Here is a 20,887-nt window from a genome sequence, read left to right as displayed (position 1 = left end):
AGAATGGCTGGTTACAATATCTCCAGGAACTCCTCTTGTGATCCTATACTGACTCCTCATTTAACCTGGCTCTACTTTGTAGTGCTCATTGGCGGACTGACAGGTGTCATCTCCATTTTGTTCCTGCTGGTGAAAATGAATACCCGGTCCGTGACGACCACAGCAGTCGTTAACCTGGTGGTGGTCCACAGTGTTTTTCTGCTGACAGTACCTTTCCGCTTGTCCTACCTCATCAAGGAGACTTGGACATTTGGATTGCCCTTCTGCAAATTTGTGAGTGCCATGCTGCACATCCACATGTACCTCACCTTCCTCTTCTACCTGGTGATCCTGGTTATCAGGTACCTCATCTTCTTCAAGCGCCAGGACAAAGTGGAATTCTACAGAAAACTACATGCGGTTGCTGCCAGTTCAGGCATGTGGCTTTTGGTGATTGTTATTGTGGTACCCCTGGTCATTTCTCAGTATGGAAATAATGAGGAGTACAATGAAAACCACTGTTTTAATTTCCATAAGGAACTTGGTCATGAGTATGTGCAAGTCATCAATTACATAATAGTCATTATTGTCATAACCACTGCAGTGATTCTCTTGGTCTTCCAGATCTTCATCACTATATCCATGGTGCGGAAGCTAAGCCACTCCTTACTGTCCCACCAGGAGTTCTGGGCTCAGCTGAAGAATCTATTCTTCATAGGCATCATCCTTATTTGTTTTCTTCCCTACCAGTTCTTCAGGATCTATTACTTGCATGTTGTGGCACAAAACAAGGGCTGCAATAACAATGTTGCATTTTACAACGAAATCTTCCTGAGCGTCACAGCCATTAGCTGCTGTGATTTACTGCTCTTTGTTCTAGGGGGAAGCCATTGGTTTAAGCAAAAGATAATTGATCTATGGAATTGCCTTTTGTGCCGTTAGCCATGAACCACCATAGTCATTTCTTTGTATTGGGAGTGGAAATAGTTCAGGGAGGTAAGTGGAGGGCTGTGGAAAATAATATTCCAACCAGATAGCCCCAGAAGAAAAGCGGAGAGATGGTGCAACTCCAGAGGAGGGAGAGAAAACTAGCCAAGCATTAACCTGTCGGTAAGTCCTTTCCCAATAACAATGGGCCCTGAAGGAAGGGAGTGGCATTTGAATGCTGGGCTATGGACTTGAACCTTCCCCCATAGCAAATTAGTCCTAAATGGAGACTCAGTAAATATGGAAACTCTGGGAAACAGTGAATCCCAGAGAAAGAAAAGCAATGGGTGAGATTTGAGGATACATCTCTCAGGATCTGGACTCCCATCTCTCCAGGTAACAATGAGTTTCAACCTTTTTAACCACTGCTTTCCTGAGTTAAAGTTTTAACCTGCACCACTAGCCCCTGACTGTCCAAAGGGCACATCCACAGTTCCCAATGATTAAGCCACCCTCACTGTATCCTCTGTAACTGAAGGCCACTTTCTCATCCAGAAAATGAACCCCTATGGTGCCTGAGTCTGTGAATGAATAAACCGGCATCTCTGAATCTTTTGAGGTCTGCATTCATCATTTTGTGCTTACAATAAGAATACCATTCATTATTTGCTCCAGCCAAACAAAAGTAGTATAAAATTACAGAGCACTCATCTCAATCTTTACTTGATCCCTGTGGTCTCCAAAAGATGCCCATACAAAGACCACTGATGATGACTCCACATGGAGTTACAATTATGCTTTTCTCTCTATGAGACTGTGTTATAATAAAAGGCTGACTAATGTGGACCTACAGAAGAAATGTTACCCAAATATGAGATTGCATTATTTTCTAGTGTGAAATGTTTGCTTGGCCCATCTAGGCAACATAGGTCTAACGGGTACAAGTTTCATTAGCTCATTCTAATTTCCTCAGCTAGAAGCATGGTCTTTTCTTGGGGTTTGGACTGGACTCAGCTGTCTAGTTCTTTTCATGCCTCTTCATCTTAGGTAGGTTAATCTTGGTTATAATTTAGCTCTCAATACACCAGACAAGATGATCCATCCAACTCACACTGGCAAAAGAGATGAAGGGAGAAATAGCATGAAATTTCTCTGGGTAATCATAACTGATGAGAAGTTCAGTATTTAGACATGAAGAGAAACAGATCTCGTGGACTACTGCTAGAACAAGGATTTCTAGATATGTCCTTTTTTTCTAGAATATTACTTTATTTATTTATTTTATATTTGTTCTAATTAGTTATACATGACTGTAGAATGCATTTTGACACATTGTACATAAATGGAGCACAACTTCTCCTTCCTCTGGCTGAACACGGTACAGGGTCACACCAGAAGTGTCATCATACATGTATATAAGATATAATGTTCATCTCCTTCCACTGTCCTTCCCATACGTCTAGATTTGTCTATTGAAAGGTCAAGTTTAATGAAAACCACTGTCATAGGGGTCTGTGTTCAGGATCACCAATTGTACTGTTCCTCCAAAAATCATTTTTAAGGTTACTGAATATATCTAAACAATGGTGAAATTCTAACCTAGAGAATATTCCTGATCAATGTGCTGCTAGGCATTAAAATGTGTTCCCAAGAGAGATGATTAACATTTTTTCCTTTTCTGTATTTTGGAAGAATTTCTAGATGTCTTGGGCTACAGTTAATTTAAATGTTCTTTTGATACAGAGTTCTATTGAAATTTTTGAAGTTCATTTCACTCTTAAAGTTACATATTTTTTAAAAATGAAAACTACATTCCTAAAAACTTTTGTTAAATGTATGGAGTAACCATTAATTTAGACTGTACGAGATTAGACTGTATCAAGAAAGTTTTCTGAACATTTGAGGAATGAATAAACAAATGTACTGAAAAATAATAAAAAATGTAACCTTCAAAATATTAAATAATTTGGGGTTTTTGCAAAATTCTGATTAGCATTTTGCCATTGTTTTGTAACTTGTGATATGTGCCACATTTTATTTCACGAATGTCTATTAGTGGCTAGGTCGATACTATGCTCCTGGATTTTAGTTCCCTCCTGCTGATATTTCTATTGCCTTCAAAATTTTATCATCTAAATTTGCCAAGAAACAAATCCAGTTGCATGTTTTTAATGCTGCAGAAAACCTGCAGTAACTAATGGTAAGAATAGAGCTACTGAATGAATTGAGAATTTTTTTTTCCAGCAAGGTATATCTTCACGATTTAGCAGTTTTCCATAATTGGCTGTCACCTTATGGATCCACAGATACATCAAGGGAATAAGAATTAGCTCTGAGACTTTCTAACATTAAAATTGCTGATTCATGGAAATTAATTCTGAGGAAGAAAAAACAGCAACATACTGGGGACATTTCTAGTTCCCGATTTTTTCCTACTTTAAATTTCTTTTATCTGTCTTTTTTTTCTCTTTTCAATTATATTGCTTTCATTTATTATGTGATTTCTCTTCCAACTGATTTTCCTAATTTTTTATTTCTCTCTTTGTTCCATAATGTTTGCAAGACAATTACTAAGACATGAACACTTTAAGAAAATTGGTAATGTCCAATAAATGTATAAGACAATAAAGAAATAGAGTAAAATATTTTACCTTCAAAAATTATTTGTGAAAATTTCATTATGTTTCTCTTCTTATATTATTACTATCAAAATATCTTCTACCTTACAGTTTGTGTTATGACCTTTTCCAGATTTTAGATATGTTGAGGTCAGGCAATTATGCTTCTCTCTGTTATAATAAAAGGCCTAGTTATGTGGGCCTATAAAAGAAATATTATCCAAAGATGAAAATGCACACTCTGTAAAATAAAACATCTTATTCATCAGTGTTAATGAAATAAAAAAAAATAGAATAATTTCAAGTTGCCTGTTCTTTGTCTTTAATTGGTATAAGAGCTAATCTAACCCAGGTATGGGGATGACATTGATCTCAAGGACCAATTTTGGATATCATAATTTTAAGCGAGGATTAAAAAAAGTACTAGTGTACTTCAAGGTGGAGCCAAGGACAAGTATCTTAACTTGGATACAGTTGTCTACATAGAAAAGAATTGTGTAGGTCTTGCTCTCTATTTTTTTTTAAGCTTAATGGATGTGCTTGCTCTCTATTTGAATGATCTGTCAAAAATTCATAAATTGAAATGCACTGAAAATAATCAGAACATTTGATTTTTATTCAGTTTTATAAATGCATAGTATTTTTTGTATGGTAAGAATTTTTTGAAGTTAAAATTTTTGAAGTTTCTGAAAATTTTATGTCCAATGTGGCATTAACTTCAGCCTCAGATAGATCATCAGGTGGTTCTTTAGATTCTGTCTCCAACTGAGGTTTAACTTCTCTCAGAGAATCTGGATTTTTTTTTTTTTTTTTTTTGGTATCATGGATTGAACCCAGTGATGCTTAACCACTGAACCACATCCCAAGTCCTCTTATTCTTTATTTTGGGACAAGGTCTTGCTAAGTTGCTTTGGGCCTTCTTACGTTGCTGAGGCTGGCTTTGAACTCACAATCCTCCTGCACCAGCCTCTTGAGCCACAGGTGTGCCCAAGTACACCTGTCCCAAATACCATGAGTTTTGAGAAAAGATTTTATTCTGATTCCCTCAGAACTTTACCAATAGTTGTTCATTCCTCTGGAAATTTACACAATTGATAGCAATGTTACGTATGACATTAAAATACAATGCAACATACCTGCAAGCATTAATTTCAGTTGTATTCGGTAGGTATTCCAATACAGATGACAACATCAGAATACTTTGCTTTGTCTGTCTTTGTGATTATACCTGAGTATACACTGACATACATATTATTTTATTATAAATCATTTTCCTCTTATCACTCATTTGTAGTTATAACACTGTATATATAGTATATATATACTATATATACTGTGTACCTTATTACTATAGGAAGGTTACAAAATTCATTTTTAAATGGCAGAATTATCTAAGAATTTCATTTGAGAATGGTTCAAGTGTTACTTAATATTTGTGGTAAATAGCAAGACCTCTGAGAATTTTGAAAACAACTGAGCCACTACAAGCAGGGTCAATTTAAAAGGGACATTTACCAATTTTAACATGATGAACAGGGAAAACATTCTTATATTTTGAGAATATTTACTTTAACTTGATTAGATTCTAATTATTTATTTTGTTTCTGAAGTGATTAAATCCATTTCTTAGGAAAACGCAAAGAAAACATATATGTGTATTTTCTCTTTTGATGAGTAAAAGATGTTTCTCTGAACTAAACTATAATTCTTAGGTTGGCTTGAGGTCAGTATCAATCAGATTCTGAACCCAGGGATAATGACATTTTTTGAGGTCCAGGCAGAAAGATTGCTTTAGCACCCATTACAAGATTCTCTACCCAGCAGTTCATTTCTTAATTTCCTTGTGAAAGGGTCAGTGATTACCCTCATCATGTCTTCCTCTTCAACTTCATATAAATTACAGAGAAAGGAACTCTCTTCAGTTGTAAAAATTGTGAAGTGACCTTTGTGTAGAGTGTTTCAAGAGATGCCAGAAAATCCCTTCTGGCTTCCAAATTCTCCTCCATGAAGCTGCCATTGAAATGGTATTCCTGGTTAGGAGGCTGATCTTCCTGAAGGAAGGCATTAAGCTAATCCATCCTTGGTCATCAACTCTGGGGTGGGGTGTAAGATCAGTGAGATGAACATCTGTGATGCTGTCATATCTGAGGTTAGATAGACTTTGCCCACTTAACTTCTAATAAAATGAGGCCTAGGGAAAGGATTCTCCTACCAGCTGGTACCAGTGGAAACAGAAAATTCTCATTGTGAAAGGGGCTGACTATTCCAGCATTCTTAAAGTAGTCAGTGCTACAAGTTCTATGATAAAGGGGGTCAGTGATGGCAGATATACTTGGATAATGCCATAAGAGCTCAGCAAGCAAGGGGCACCTTCAGCTACCAGAGATGAGGGGAATCTGGATAACCAGCAGGAACTGTTGCAGAAATGAGACCCAGGTCCGAGGAGCCCTGGCTGAGAGCAGGAGAACTTCAGTGAGTTTCCTTCAGGAATTTGCAGCAAGAAGAAGTCAGCTCTTGGCAGGCAGATAAGGCAATAGAGGCAGAACGCAAGAAAGACAGTTTTGAATGGGAGGTAAGAATATTCTAGAATCCATTCTTTCTATTTCAAGTCTCTCCTAACTTTTTTTTTTTTTTTGGTAGCCTGAGTCACAGACCTCACCGAGGGCAGGATGTAGGAGCAAAGACGTGATTGTTGGTTGCCTGAACAGAGATTTTGGACAAGCTCATCCCTAAATTAAGTAAGAAATGAAAAAAAAAAAAAGGAATTTAGAAGGAAAAAGTTTTCCTGTTTGTTCTCAGGAGGGTCTCATCTGTTTATCAAATATAGACAATCATCAAAGTCTACAGCAGCCTTCTGCAGGTCTTCTTAACGTCTCCCCACCTTCTTGCAGGTTCACAGAATTTCAAATTCAGAAGGGCATAGAAAGACTCTAGGCTAGCTCCTGCACGAGGTGCCATTCTACACAGAAAATCCTTCTCACCACAGTCCAGCTGGCTGTCACTCTCTCTGATCTGTCCCGTCTTTCAAAATTTCATGACTTTAATTGCATTCTGCTTGGCAATGAGACAGACTACCCAACTATACACCTAAAAACGGTTAAGATGGAAAATTTTATGTGTGTTAATGATAGTCAAACTTTTTTTATTAGAAAAAAAAAATAATGTTGTATCTGTAACAGGAACATAAATAGGCCATGAGCTGATGGAGAAAAAGTATAGAAAGAAAAAAGATATTCGAAGACATAGAAAACTTCAGGTAGTCCTCTTACTCAGTCCTGTTCAGAACCTCAGGGTAACCTACCAAATACAGGGCAAGCAAATGGAAAGACCTTACATGTCCTAGACAAAGTTTTAAATTTTAAGGACAAGGGCTGGGGATGTGGCTCAAGCAGTAGTGCGCTCGCCTGGCATGTGTGTGGCCCGGGTTCGATCCTCAGCACCACATACAAAGAAAGATGTTGTGACCGCCGAAAACTAAAAAATAAATATTAAAATTCTCTCTCTCTCTCTCTCTCTGTCTCTCTGTCTCTCTCTCTCTCTCTCTCTCTCTCTCTCTCTCTCTCTCTCTCTCTCTCCTCTCTCTCTCTTTAAAAAAATTTAATGAAAAAAAAACAATTTCACAAAAGTCAGGCCAGGGAAATGTTTACCACTAAGAGGAAAATAATCAAAAACAATTAGGAAGGCATTAAGAAATTTCTTTCACCGGGGAAATGGCAGAAGATGAAGCATGAAGGTGGGTCAGGGAAGGTCAATACCTATTAAATTTTGATGGAAAATACTGTGCCTGTGAATTTCATAAGAAGGCAAATCATTGTGTATGCATATCTGTGTAAATAAGGGGACTTCAGAGGATTTTCCTCTCAAATTCTAAGATCCAGAACCATTGCTTCTCAAACACCAGCATCTTTCCCAGGTAGAAGAGAAGCTCTGCTTTCTCATCTTGGGTCCAAGGCATCTTTTTAGGAGGTGAATTGCTGGTGAATCCTGCTTCCTTTTAGAATAGGCTCCATTAAGCACTAAGTCCAGGAGACTGTTGTAGTAGGAAGGCAGCCGGCTCCAGCTCCCAGCTTCTTGTACTCATCTTCTGTGCCTCCCCAGCTTCCATTATATATAAGTTAATATTTCCTTGGTCCTTGCAGTTAGAACTGGAAGAGAGCCTGTTTTGAAAGAGTTATCTTCCCTCCTCCCCTTTTGAATCATCTTCAAAATTTTGGTTTGCATTTAAATTTTTATTGCATGTCTACTTTTACAACATTATGACCTGAAATTTCTTAAAATTCGTTTTTTACCTCTTTCATTATTTTCATTTTTATCCTAACCCATCGACCTGTTCCTTTACATCTAGCTTCTTTTTCTATAGGAAACATGTGTTTTTAACCTTATGAATGCTTCACTCTTGACCAATATGGCCCACAATTTCTTTCTATCTTGTTCAGACTTCTTTTCGAAAGTGATTTTTTTTCCTCTGCGACTTGGTCCCACATTGTCTTTTGTCCCTGTTCATATATTTCTCTGTGATAGGACATCACCCAGGTCTTCTCTTCCCTGTGTCAGGGATTTCTTTCTAGCAACTGCTTATTAAGGTGGGAAGCTGATTGCCAGCTTCTGGAGTCAGCAGCCCCAGGGCAGGTGAGAGACTGCAGGGATTACAGAAAACCAGAGCCAGAGCTTCTTGATTATGGTTACTAATGCTGTTGTGTTAATGACCAGCCCTGTGTACTCAACATGCCTCTTGGGGCGGGGGAATTGCCCTATCCTTTTGTATAAACTTCCTCCGCCAATGGTAATGAACCTCTAGGTAACCTTATCAGTCTACAGATGAGTAGTGCTGATCCATAATAAAATCTTTATTTATCCAGGGCAATAAGAATAACAACAATAACATAGTGTGTTTATCTTAAAGTGAAATATACTCAATGTTATGTTATGAAATATATTTTTATGATTAACTTTATTTGTATTTTATATATAAGGCTAGAATTATGTCCTCTTCAAGATGGTGGATGTGATAAGAACCACACAGGGACAATTTAATTGACAGTATCAGTCAGTTTTCCACTTCTGGGTTTTAGACACCCTTTGGCCCATCTTGGTACATTTATAGAGATAAAAAGAGCTCTGTGTCTGCTGTTGCTGTTGGTAACATCATCCTGGATGACACATTGTTTCATGAAGATCTGCCAAAGTTTAAATTTTTTTTATTTGAGATTTAAGTTAGTTGTGAACATTCAAGAAGTGAACACACATTGAACCGCTCCAAAAGCACTGACTTGTGACATATTTAATTTATAAGATGAAATTTGCCTTTTATGGATGTTTAAAGATTAAGAATGCTAAACTTGTCAAAGTGAAGTTCTTTCCAGCTGGTCTGTTCAAATGTTCTTGAAAAAACCTGACAGGGTAAAACTGTGCATGCCCTGAATGGTGTTGTAAGTTCACAGAATGGCATGACAAGAATAATATCCAGCCTGCCAATGAAAATCGTATAGAGTGACTAGGAAATATGAGAGTTTGCATATTTGATTCAAATGTACTGAGCTAAATGAAACTATAAATGCAACTGTAATGCATGATGTAAATGAATTTTCTCTACCATGCTGTTTTGAAGCCACAAAACCTTTTAGGATATTTAAATATAAGGCACTTCTTTAAAAGATCAACATGGATCACCTTTTTAAATAAAAATACTCCAAAATGATAAAACTGTGAGTGTTGTGACAATCCCCATCCTTTCCTGGGTCCCATCCCCTTATCCCCTCAGGACTTTACCTTTGCCACATCAACCTGCTGTAGAGTCATTTTCTCTTTTTCCATGAGTTTTCTACCACTGGATAAGTGACGCTGGAGTGATGACACAAAACCTCTCCCAGTACTCAGTCATTGCTAGCAGAGGCTGTGGCATTGCTTTGCTAAGTTTTGCTTAAGGAAACTTTTCAAAAGCACTGTCTGCCATCTTTGTATTTCCTCATCTGCTATTTCCTTGGTCCATTCCCATGTTTCTTTTATACCTCACTCTACCATGCCAATCTTGTCAAGTCATTAATGATATCAGTCTACACATCCAATGGTTAACTGTGAGTCTTCATCTTGCTCAGTCTCAAAGAAAGATATCATACTGTTGAGCCATCTCCTTTGATTGAAATACTTCATTTATTAGAATGCCTCTTGCTTTTAGGTTTTCTCCTACATTGTGAGTTATTCCTTTTTGATTTCCTTATATTTCTTTCCTTCTTTCCTCCTCAATGTCTAAATGGTGTGTCATAGGATTCAGTTCCCAGTTCTTACCTCTCCATATACTTCCTGGAAAAATCCTAGACAGTCCTGTGACTTTAAATTCATCTATATGCTGATTTTCCCAATTTATATCTCTGTTCTTTGTCTTCTTTCCTGGATTCTGACCATGAATACAAAACTTCCAACTTAAAAGTCCCACTTATATTCATAAGCACCTTCAATTTAACTTACCCAGAGCAGAACCCTGATTTCTTTCATTCAGGAGCCTTGCTCGTTCCAATAATGACACCACATTTTTACCCATTTGCTCATATCTAGTACCAAGAGATTATTCTTTGTACTCTTTTGTATCCATCAGTGTCCAATCAGGAGACAGAAACTACATGGTAACTTGAGCAGGGAAATTGAATGTTATAAATCACTAGCTATGGCAGGAGATTAGAGCAATAAGAAATTACCTATTAAGAGGTAAAGAGAACTCTGAAGAATACAGGAATAGAAGATACAGGAACAGTCACTATCTTCAAGTGTAAGGAAGAACATGTGGTAAAAAAAAAAAAAAAAACAAATGTGGATAAGGGTGTCCCTCACCACCTGCCACCACCTGTGGCTGAAATGTGGACCTTGTTGGAAAGGTTACAAGGGGGACCCATTGGACAATGGAAAAGTTTACAAAGCCTCTGTACTGATGGAACTCTCCACAGTTCCACAGAAAGGTGTTAGAACAGCCTGCCTCAGGGTAGAAACTGCATCTCAGACCATGCTGGAAATTTGCCCAAGGAGTTTTGTGCTCTCAGAGGCTGCTTTCTGAGGTGCAGGGGAAGTTGCCTACAGGGAGGTGGCATATATGGTGACCTCAAGAGACTGCTAAGCAAGATTACATAACCAGGGAGAAGAGCCTGCTCCTCCCCAGGGTCTCTTCAGCATCTTCTAATTTAGAAGTTTAGTAGCCTCATGCCTACTGGCAAGGGAGAAATGCTGGTTTCACAGCAGTGCATTTGGAGATAAGATACAACACTCAGAAGATCTGTCTGTATTTCACACCCGCTTGTGCTCAGCCGTCTGGCACTGATGAGTCTACTTTTGAAACATGCCTCTTATCTGACCACTTCTCTCTGTGTCTGCTCCTACTACCTTCTTGGGCCAACACATAACTTCCCTCTCCCTGCTTCGACTTTTGCTGCACTACAGTCAATTCTTCACACACAAGCCAAGCCATTTACTGCTTAGAAGTACAAATTAGATCTCATTAGTGTCCACCGAAAATTTCCCAGTGGCTTTCCAACCACTCAACTTAAGAGGTAAACTCTGTGATCAGACCTAGGCCTCCCTCTCAATTTCTTTCTGTTCCTTTGTTTTTGCCTCTGAAATTTTGTGTCTGCTGTTCCCTCGAACTGGAAACATTTCCTCAAATGGCTGGTTCCTTCCAGATTGTCCACATCTGCTCCAATGTTGTCTCAGAAGAGACCACTCTGATTGCCCCCTCTAAAACTAAAGTTTCTCATTGCTTACCTTTCAGATTATTTCATATTCTTTGAAGCATTCATCATTACCCTAAATTATTATTATTTATTCCTTGTTTTCAGACTTACATTTCCTCTCTCCTTTACTACAATTTAAATATCACAAAGGAAGCTTCTTCCTCTGCCCACACAAACCTTGTTTGTTACTATGAACCAGGGCTTAAAGGCATTCAATAAATATATATTGAAAGAATGTGTGTATAGGTGAGAGAATGAATTCCTATATTTCAACAAATTCACTCTGATTTATATCCTCGATCTGCTTGTTTATTAGCATATGAAATTTGAGCCAGTTTCTGAATTTCTCAGAATCTCAAATTCCTCTTCTCGAAAATGGCAATTTAAAACATTCAACTCTCAGAGGGTTACTGTGGGAATTCACTGTGTCAAATGATAGCTCTTCAAAACACCATCAGAAATACTTGCTGATCAAGCAAAGTCAGCTCTTGAAAGAGTCTCAGTAGGATTTCTAAAGGGAAAATTTGGGCACAATGTCTATTGAGTCTTAAAGCCTGGGCTGGGTGGTTTGAAAGGTCCAGGTAAAGTGGGGAACTGATTGGGATTGGGTAGTGTTATGAAATAACTTTGCTTCAGTGGACATAGAAAGTCCAGGATATTGAATTGAGTTTAAATGAGGATTCTGTTAGCTCTATTAAATAAACGACTGAGTTGCTTCACAGTCTCACACAGTAGCCCCCTCCCCACTCATGTCTGTGGGTTCAGCCAACTGCAGATTGAAACTGTTCAGGGAAGGGGATTACATCTATAATGAAACATACAAAATACTTTTTTGTCTTGTCATTGTTCTCTAAGGAATATGGTATAAAGACCATTTATGTAGTATTTGCATTGTATTAAGTATTGTAAGTAGTCTAGACTAGACATGATTTAAAGTACCGGGGAGGATGTATGTGGATTATATGTAAATACTGTAGCATTTAATAGAAGACTTTAGTATCCTTTGGTTTCAGAATTGGAGGGAGGTCCTCACATGGATCCCATGGATCCCAAGAATCAGTTGTACCCCTGGAGCAAGTATTTTAAAGAGCAATCAGCTGATTTACTCCTGTTTGTCCTCAGCATTGGTTAGAAAGAAAGAGGAAGAATATTTTGCCTTAGATTTGGTTAGTACAGGAGCAGGAAAGCCTACTCCATGGCATTGTTCACATGGAACTCAGGATTATTTGGGTTCCAGATATCAAGAGAGATGGTATATGTGAAATGTGGAGATAGTGCCCGCCACTATGGGCATCTTGTGAATCAGCAGGGGTATAGATGTGAATCACCCTTAAATAGACAACTCAGCATGTATTTAGATTAAACCATTATGCTTAGATTTCTCTGGAGTGCTTTTTCTATTAACAAAATGTTCTTCTATCTCTTATGAAGAATGGTAAGATTATTCTTTCCAAGATGATAAGTTGTTTTCTTGGAGAAATCCTATAATTCTGATGAGTTTATAATGACTCTTTTTGACTTTCTGAGTTGGTCCAGTAGAGCATAAATCTGAAAAGTGCCCCAGGCCTTAATAGACTGTGTTCTACCTTTAATAATTTTGACAAAATTGTTGAGAGCATTTTAATTAGACAGTCTCTCGGCAAATTTGATTAAATTTTAAAATTAATAACATCTCCAGGTAAATGAAAAGTAAATGTAATAAAGCAGAGAGGAGAGCTCATCCTTGACTAGGCCTGCCTGTTAGGAAATGAATTGATGCTCAGCCTGTGTTATGAGGCTGTGTGATTTCATCAGCTACTCAGGATATCAAAAATTTTCATTCAGAGAACCTGCTAAGTCAAATGGACATTGTTTGCCCAGACTGCTGTTTTGAAGGATTATGTTTCTCTGAGTTTGAATGGGAAAGAGAGCTGAGGAATGTGGGTGGTGGCACATAGTATATTTATTGGTCGTAAGCTAAAATTTTCTCCTTTGTACTGGTGGTTTTCAGAAAGAGGAATTCATATTATAGAGAAGTCAAATTGAGAGAATGCAAATGAGTTCATAATACTAATACATCTCCAGCCTTGTAGATGAAGAAGAAAACCAAGCCACAGAAAAATTAAGAAATTGGCTTATAAATGCCAATGTTGTTCATTAGAAAGTGTTTGTCTAGTTTTCAAAAATCTGGGGTTGAAACATTATCTCTTCCATTGGCTAATTGCAGGATCTTGGTCAGCCACCTAACATTTCTAGACTTGGGTGGGTCCTTCATCTATAAAATGCTGCCTATCGGATGGGAGTGGTTACCATAGACACAGGTGTATTAATAAGGAGTGTTGTGTAGGAACAAGAAGAGGTGGGATCCAAAAATTGGCCTTCATCTGACTCTAAAGCAATGCCAAGTTCTCCTGGGTCACTTCTCATCATGCACTGCAGAAGCTTCCTGATGCAATTTGGAATGGGGTCTTTCCCAGGGGTTTCATGGACAACCAGAAACAGCTGACATTTTCTAGGCACTCACATGTGCTAAGTGTTAGGAAAGGGATTAATTTGATATTTTCAAAAGCACTTTGAATAGGGGCTAGTACAACTCCCTTTTTATAGATGAAGAAATTGGGGATCAAATACATTAAATAGTTTTCCCTTGGACACAGAGTAAGTAAACCTAGCAGGAGAGATTTGAAACCAGTACATCTGAGCATTCAAACTCAGGGAGCACATTTTCAGAGACACTATGTTATATTGTTTCTTATAATGACACACATTTATTTAGTTTCAGATTTGTAAATGGATTCAACATGACTAGTCATTTGACCAGTTCCCCATTTTAATTACACTTTTGTTTATGCAATTTCATTGTTCTTCATTATTCCTTGATTTCTTCCAATATGAGAGAATATTTGACTCTTGCATTTATTTAAAGGCAAGGCTTTGAGAATTTGGACCTGTGAGAAGCAAGAGCCAGCAATTTGTTCAGAGAAGGACTAAGGGGCTTAAAATAAAATTCTGATCACTATGTCCACTCTTCTACTTGGATGCTGAGTTTGGGGTGCTTAGGGGAAATGATATAGATTATTTAAGTGCTAATGGGCCATCTTCCCATGACCATTAGGTACATTGATTGTTTTTATACCTGAAGAATAACATGAACGGGCATAGAATCTGTTGATAACTCTCCTTTGCCTCTCAGAACTATAAAGGTAATGTTCTATCTTTCCCCTTGAATTGAATATTGCTATGAATAAGAGTTACACAAATCTAAACTTTCCTGAAAGTTTTTATGTTGTGTGAGTGTGTGTGTGTGTGTGTGTGTGTGTGTGTGTGTGTGTGTGTAGGAAGTAGATCAAGAGATGTTGTCTATTTTTTTTTTTTTTGGTACTGGGAATTGAACTGAGGGACATTTAACCACTGAGCCACATCCCTAGCCCCTTTTTATATTTTATTAGTATCTGAGTCTCACTGAGTTGCTTAGGCCCTCAATAAGTTGCTGAGGGGAGCTTTGAACTTTCAATTCTCCTGCCTCAGTCTTCTGAGACGCTGAGATTAAAGCCTTGCCCTATGGCACTCAGTGGAGATATTGTCTATTGAGACATCATATTCATTTTTAAAAATATTGATTTCAGGAGGGGAAGGGGGATAGGAAGGGCAGCAGAATAAAATAGACACTAGTATTGCTGTATGTATATACATGACTGTATAACCAATGTGATTTTGCAACCTGTACACTCAGAAAAATGAGAAATTATATCCCATTTGATTCAAATGTACGATATGTCAAGATCATTGTACTGTCATGTGTAACTAATAAAAAATAAATAAAAAAGCATTGATTTCAATAAGTTTACTGGGATAATTCTTAATATTTGTAGATCAGGACTTTATTTGTTTTTACTTGATATATGTAAGCTTCAGTTTTCATGTTCATACCATCCCAAATTTTACTTCAGAGTTTCTTTCTTGTGTATTTATTTATTTATTTATTTTTGTGGTGCTGGGTATTGAACCCAGGGCCTGATGTGTGCCTGGGAAGCACTCTACCACTGAGATAATCCCCAGCCCTTGATTGTTATTTTACTCTTCATTTATTTCACACCTTCAGGAACACTAATTATATTACCATTGGATAATCTTTGCTTTCCATAATTTTATGTCTTTTAATCTTATTAGTTCCTTATTCTTTTCTAACGCATTTAATTTGATTTCCTTCAGCTTATCTTATACGTGATTATCTCCTTATCCATTTCATTTTTTAAATTGACACATGACTTTCATCTCGTATTTAAAATTCTTGTCTTTCACTTCTTTTCTAAGATCTGAAAACTCATTTTTTTCTCCTTCCACTTTATAACAGCATTTTATTTGAACTTTTAATTTGAGAGTTTTTTTTCATCTAAAATTTCTGTGAGACTCATGAGTAATTATTTATCTGACTCTTTCCTCCATTTTTCTTTGGAAATTTCTTTGTATTATGATGTTCTTCCTTTGCCTTGTTTAAATGCCTTTCCTCCTCCCTGCTTATTTGATATTTATGCTAAAGCCTAATTCTGCTTTCTCATGCCTTACTTATCTTTAAATGGGGCCATCTGTTTGTTAAAGAAAAGCGTGGGTCTGGGCTGGAACAGAGAGCTGTCTTAGTTTTGATTTCCCCTTGTCAAAGAGTAGTCCTGGATTATTGCTGCCTTAACTGTTTTGATTTGTCACTTTGACTTTGTTATCTTATGAAATATTTCATATTTTGAGTGCATTTGACCCCTCACTTTTTAGGATTTTAGCAAAGTACTGGTAATCATAATTTCTCTGTCATTGTGTTTTTGATAATGACTGCTTCCCCACTAGTCAGCTACCCCAAGAGGGGTAAAAGTGAGCTTGCAGAACTTAAAAATATGTATCAGCTTAGTTTCTCCTGAAGCCCCACCTTCTTTGGAATTCAACAGGCAAACATTAAGATGATCTGAGTCAGATGCCACCTGTAATCCCAGGGGCTCAAGGGTATGAGGCAAGAAGATTGCAAGTTCAAGGCCAGCCTCAACAATTCAACAAGACCCTCTGCAACTTAGTAAGACCCGGTCTCAAAACAAAAATTAATACAAAATTTTTTTAAAAATTGGGGATGTAGCTCAGTGTTTTTGTGCTGCTGGGTTCAAACCCTAGTACAAAAATAAGAAAGGAGGAAGGAAGGAAGGAATAAAGGAAGGAAGGAATGAAGGGAGGGAGGGAGGGAGGGAAGAAGGAAGGAAGGAATAAATGAAGAAAAAAGAAAGAAAATATGGCCTGATTATGAGAAATATAAAAGCCCTAGCTGTGTAAGCTGAAAGTTGGTGCTCACAATTCTAGCATATAGAACTTGGTGACATGACTGTACCTAACTGCAGAGGAAGCTGCAAAGGCAGGAAGTGAGGATTAGGGTGACTGGTAAGCATTAGTGGTCTCTGCAGGCTTCATGTTTGTGGATTGTTGTTTCTGTTAGTGTTTTGTTGTCTCCTAGTTCATTGATGATTGGAATTTTTGTTTGTTTGTTTTTGTTTGTTTGTTTTTGTTTTTGATATCTGGGATTGAACTCAGAGGAGTTTAACCACTTAGCCACATCCCCCAACCCTTTTTAATATTTTATTTAGAGACAGGGTCTTGCTAAGTTGCTCAGTGCCTTGCGAAGTTGCTGAGGCTGGCTTTGAACTCTAGATCCTCCTGCCTCAGCTTCCTGAGCCACTGGGATTAAAGGTGTGTGGCACTGTGCCCAGCAGGAGTTTTATTAAAGAGCTGTTGGGTCTTATTATCTAATCATTCCAGTGCTGCAAGTCAGAGAGGTTTAGTGACTGGCCTAAGAATACACATCTAGAACATAAAAAGCTGAAAGTCTCTATGCAAAAATGTAGAAGAAAATCTGTCACACACACACACACACACACACACACACACACACACACAAGACAAACAACAAAGCAAAACAAAAATAAAATCTCTTTCTTGGTGAGACCTGAACATTGCAGAGAAATTGAGACAATTACAAACTAAGATTGGGTGAAGTATTCGGATTCTGAACATTGTACACTCTTCAAGATTTTACTTTTCTTGGAAGCAGAAATCAAACCCCTCTTTCCCTGTATCTATATGATTGGAAGACTGCTTTGCTGGATATTCTATGGATATTTATAGAGGATGATTATAATTAAAGACTTTTTTTCCAGAAGATACATAGCAGAATTAAAACACTTAGGTTAGATTTAATATATTTGTTAAGTGTAAGAGAAAAATGTCTCACAGTGTATGTGAATTTCTATTTAGTAGAATCAGATCCTAAATGAAACATCACTGGATAAAGTTTCATTAGAGCTTACATGACATGATTACTCTTCTCTTTTAGTTGACAAAACTTTTCTAAGAGAAAACATTTGTGCATGGGATTGTGGAGAACTCTGCCAAGCATAATTACTAGCTCTCAAGCAGGTGGGGAGTCTAACCTTGTCACTCTCCTGCCAAAAATGCTTCACTGCCTTTTACTTCAGAAGCCTAGGAATCTCCTGAAATTAGAAATTATTCTATATACCTTGTGTGCCTGTGTTTTTAGTTTTCATTGGGTTTTCAAAGTGGTCAGCAACCCAGTGGAGGTTCAGGAAGCACAGACATATAGGCTGCATCCTGCCTCTTCATCATGTCCTGCATAACTTCATCATGTGGCCTTTTCCTACCTTTATTTTTTAATTTATAAATTGAATATACACAACATAATATTTTTATATAAGTAAACAGAAAAATGATTACTAACCAAGAAATCAAGGTATTTCTCCTCTTCCTTCTCTTTTGCTTTATCCTCCTCCTCTTCCTCCTCCTCTGTCTTCTTTTGTAGTGAGGGCACCTAAAATTATTTCTTTTGGAAAATGTTCAGTGTACAATGTAATGATGTCTATAGTGCTCCTAATGTACATTAGCCATCTACACTTCTATGTAACTGCTACTTTGTATCCTTCCACCCACATGCGCAACATTTGACCAATTTTTCCATTCTAAATACCTCCCCAATTCTTTTTCTTTGGGTTCGATATTTATTTTATTTTTAAATTTTAATTTGTTATATATAAAAGCAGAATGCATTACAATTCATATTATACCTATAGAGCACAATGTTTTCATATCTCTGGTTGTACACAAAGTAGAATCACACCATTTGTGTCTTCATGTATGTATTTAGGGTAATGATGTCCATCCCATTCCACCATCTTTCCTACCCCTATGCCCCCTCCCTTCCCCTCACTCCCCTTTGCCCTATCTAGAGTTCATCTAATCCTCCCATTCTGCCCCTCCCCCAACCACATTATGAATCAACATCCTTAAATCAGAAAGCATTTGGCATTTGTTTTTTTTGGGATTGGCTAACTTCACTTAGCATACAGCAGCACAATTCACAATAGCTAAACTGTGGAACCAATCATCTCAAAAAAAGAAACAAAACAAGATGTCCTTCAGTAGATGAATGGATAAAGAAAATGTGATATATATCACAACGGAATATTATTCACATTAAAAGAGAAAAAAAATCATGGCATTTGCAGGTAGAGGGATGGAGCTAGAGTTCAATTTTTCTTTAAGACTGCAAATGTGAGATTGTGCAATATTTTTATTTTTGTGTTTGACTTATTTTACTTGGCATGATGTCCTGTGGGTTCATCCTTGTTTCAAAAATGGCAGCTATCTCCTTTTTAAAGGAGAAATAATGAACCATCACATGGATACATATGACAACTTCTGTATCCATCTGGGTACTTAGGTTGTTCCTATGGCTATTGTGAATAATACTGCAATCATCTCTATAATGTGGAGATTTCATTTCCTTTGGATATATACCCAGTAGAGAGGTGATAGATAGTTTCATTTTTTAATTTTTTGAGGACCCTCTATACTGAAATGGCTGCACTATTTTAAATTCCTTCCAAGAGTGTATACAGGCTTACTTTTCTTCTGAACCTGCACCAACATTTGATGTAACCTAACTTGTCTTTTTGATAATTATCGTCTTAACAGGTATGAGGCGATATCTCACTGTATTTTGATTTGCATTGCTCTGGTAATTAGTGATGTTGAACAGCTTTTCATATACCTGCTGGCCATTTATGTGTCTTGCTTTGAAAAAAAATGTTTATCTATTCATACCCTTTGCCTATTTTTGAATTATTAGTCTTTTTGTTGTAAGTTCCTTATGTATTTTGGATATTAATCCCTTATCAGATACAGGGTTTGGAAATATTTCCTCCTAATCCGTAGGTTGCCTTTTGGTTTTATTGTTTATTTTCTTTGCTCTGTAGAAGCTTTTGAGTTTGATGTGGCCCCACTTGTTTAATTTTGCTTTTGTCACCTCAGTTTCTGGTGTGCTACCCAAAACAATCATCACCAAGGCCAATATCAAGAGCCTTTCCCCCATATTCCTGTAGGGAATTTTTTGTTTTCAGGTTTTATGTTTATGTCTTTAATACATTTTGAATTGATTTTTCTTATGGTGTAAGATAAGAGCATGACCATGTTTTTTGATCCCAAGTCACTGACATGGGACATATTAGCTTGTGGCTGCTACACTGAGCTGAGTAAGTCCAAGCTACAAGCCAAAGCAGGTTCAGAGTTATCTCTGCATCCTCCTCCAGGTGAGACTCTGGCAAAGTTTGTCATCTTTGAGGTATAGATGCCTTGAAGCAAGACTAATGGCTTCACTAGATTACCAACAGGTTTCATTTTAATAAAAAAGATTATTTTATGATTCTGTGTTATTGCTCCACACTTAGACTTCTGGATTTTTTAAAAACATTTTTTTAGTTGTACATTAACACAATATCTTTGTTTTGTTTATTTTTATGTGGTGCTGAGGATCAAACCCAGCATCTCTCATGTGCGAGGCGAGTGCTCTACCACTGAGCCACAACCCCAGCCCCAATACTTCTGGATTTTTTTGTTAATATTATTTATTTATTATCCAGCTATCAAGGTTTCTTGATAAATTACAAATACACTGGCTCACTGTTCTGCAAAATCATTTTCTAGTTTAAAAAAAGAAAAAGAAAGAAAATACCTCTGTTGAGTTTACAGATTTAAGATTATTTTTATATTGAGATCACATTTCTTTTTTTTTTTTTAAATTTCAATTTGCCAAAGAAAAGGGAAAGAAGGAATCTTTCTGAGAGTACTATTTATTCTCTGGAAATAGCTTTAAAATTACTAGCTAGACAATAAAATTATAAGACATGAGTGGAACCAAGGAGGAAATCTAAATAGTTGTAAGGTACATGATTTGCAGAATCATTTAGCATAAATGTTCTTGTAGGGATATAGAAAAACATGACATTGTGTCATCTCAAAAAAAGCAACAAGACAACTTTTTACAACAATTCCTAAGATGTTTTCCCTCAAAGAAAGGAATACATTAGTGGTGCAACATCTGAGATGACCCTTGATAAAAATGAAGTGGAAAGGAGATTGGAAGAAGAAATCTTTGTTCTTAAAAAAGAAAAACGAGAAAGCATTCCAGTTAAAAAATGACAGCAAAATTTCTCTCAACTCTAGGGTTGAGATGACATAGAGAAGACCTACAGGGCCAGCACAGGAGTGTGTGCTGGAAATCAACATTGTGCTTTAGAGGAGGAGGAATGAAGGAAGGACTGGAAGTGCTGTAAATTATATTCAGAG

General features: G+C 37.1%; 1 protein-coding gene across 1 annotated transcript; it reads left to right on the top strand.

Annotated features, from left to right (window-relative positions):
* Gpr141 (G protein-coupled receptor 141) lies at positions 1-3,029 on the top strand. Its single transcript, XM_040291155.2, has one exon. The coding sequence runs from the start codon at positions 4-6 to the stop codon at positions 919-921; it is 918 nt and encodes a 305-aa protein (XP_040147089.1). The 5' UTR covers positions 1-3; the 3' UTR covers positions 922-3,029.
* Positions 3,030-20,887: the final 17,858 nt, after the last annotated feature.

This window comes from Ictidomys tridecemlineatus, chromosome 2 (assembly GCF_052094955.1).
Source record: "Ictidomys tridecemlineatus isolate mIctTri1 chromosome 2, mIctTri1.hap1, whole genome shotgun sequence".
NCBI classification, from domain to species: domain Eukaryota; kingdom Metazoa; phylum Chordata; class Mammalia; order Rodentia; family Sciuridae; genus Ictidomys; species Ictidomys tridecemlineatus.
Note: the sequence above shows the minus strand (reverse complement) of the source record. Positions and strands in the feature narration are given on the sequence as shown.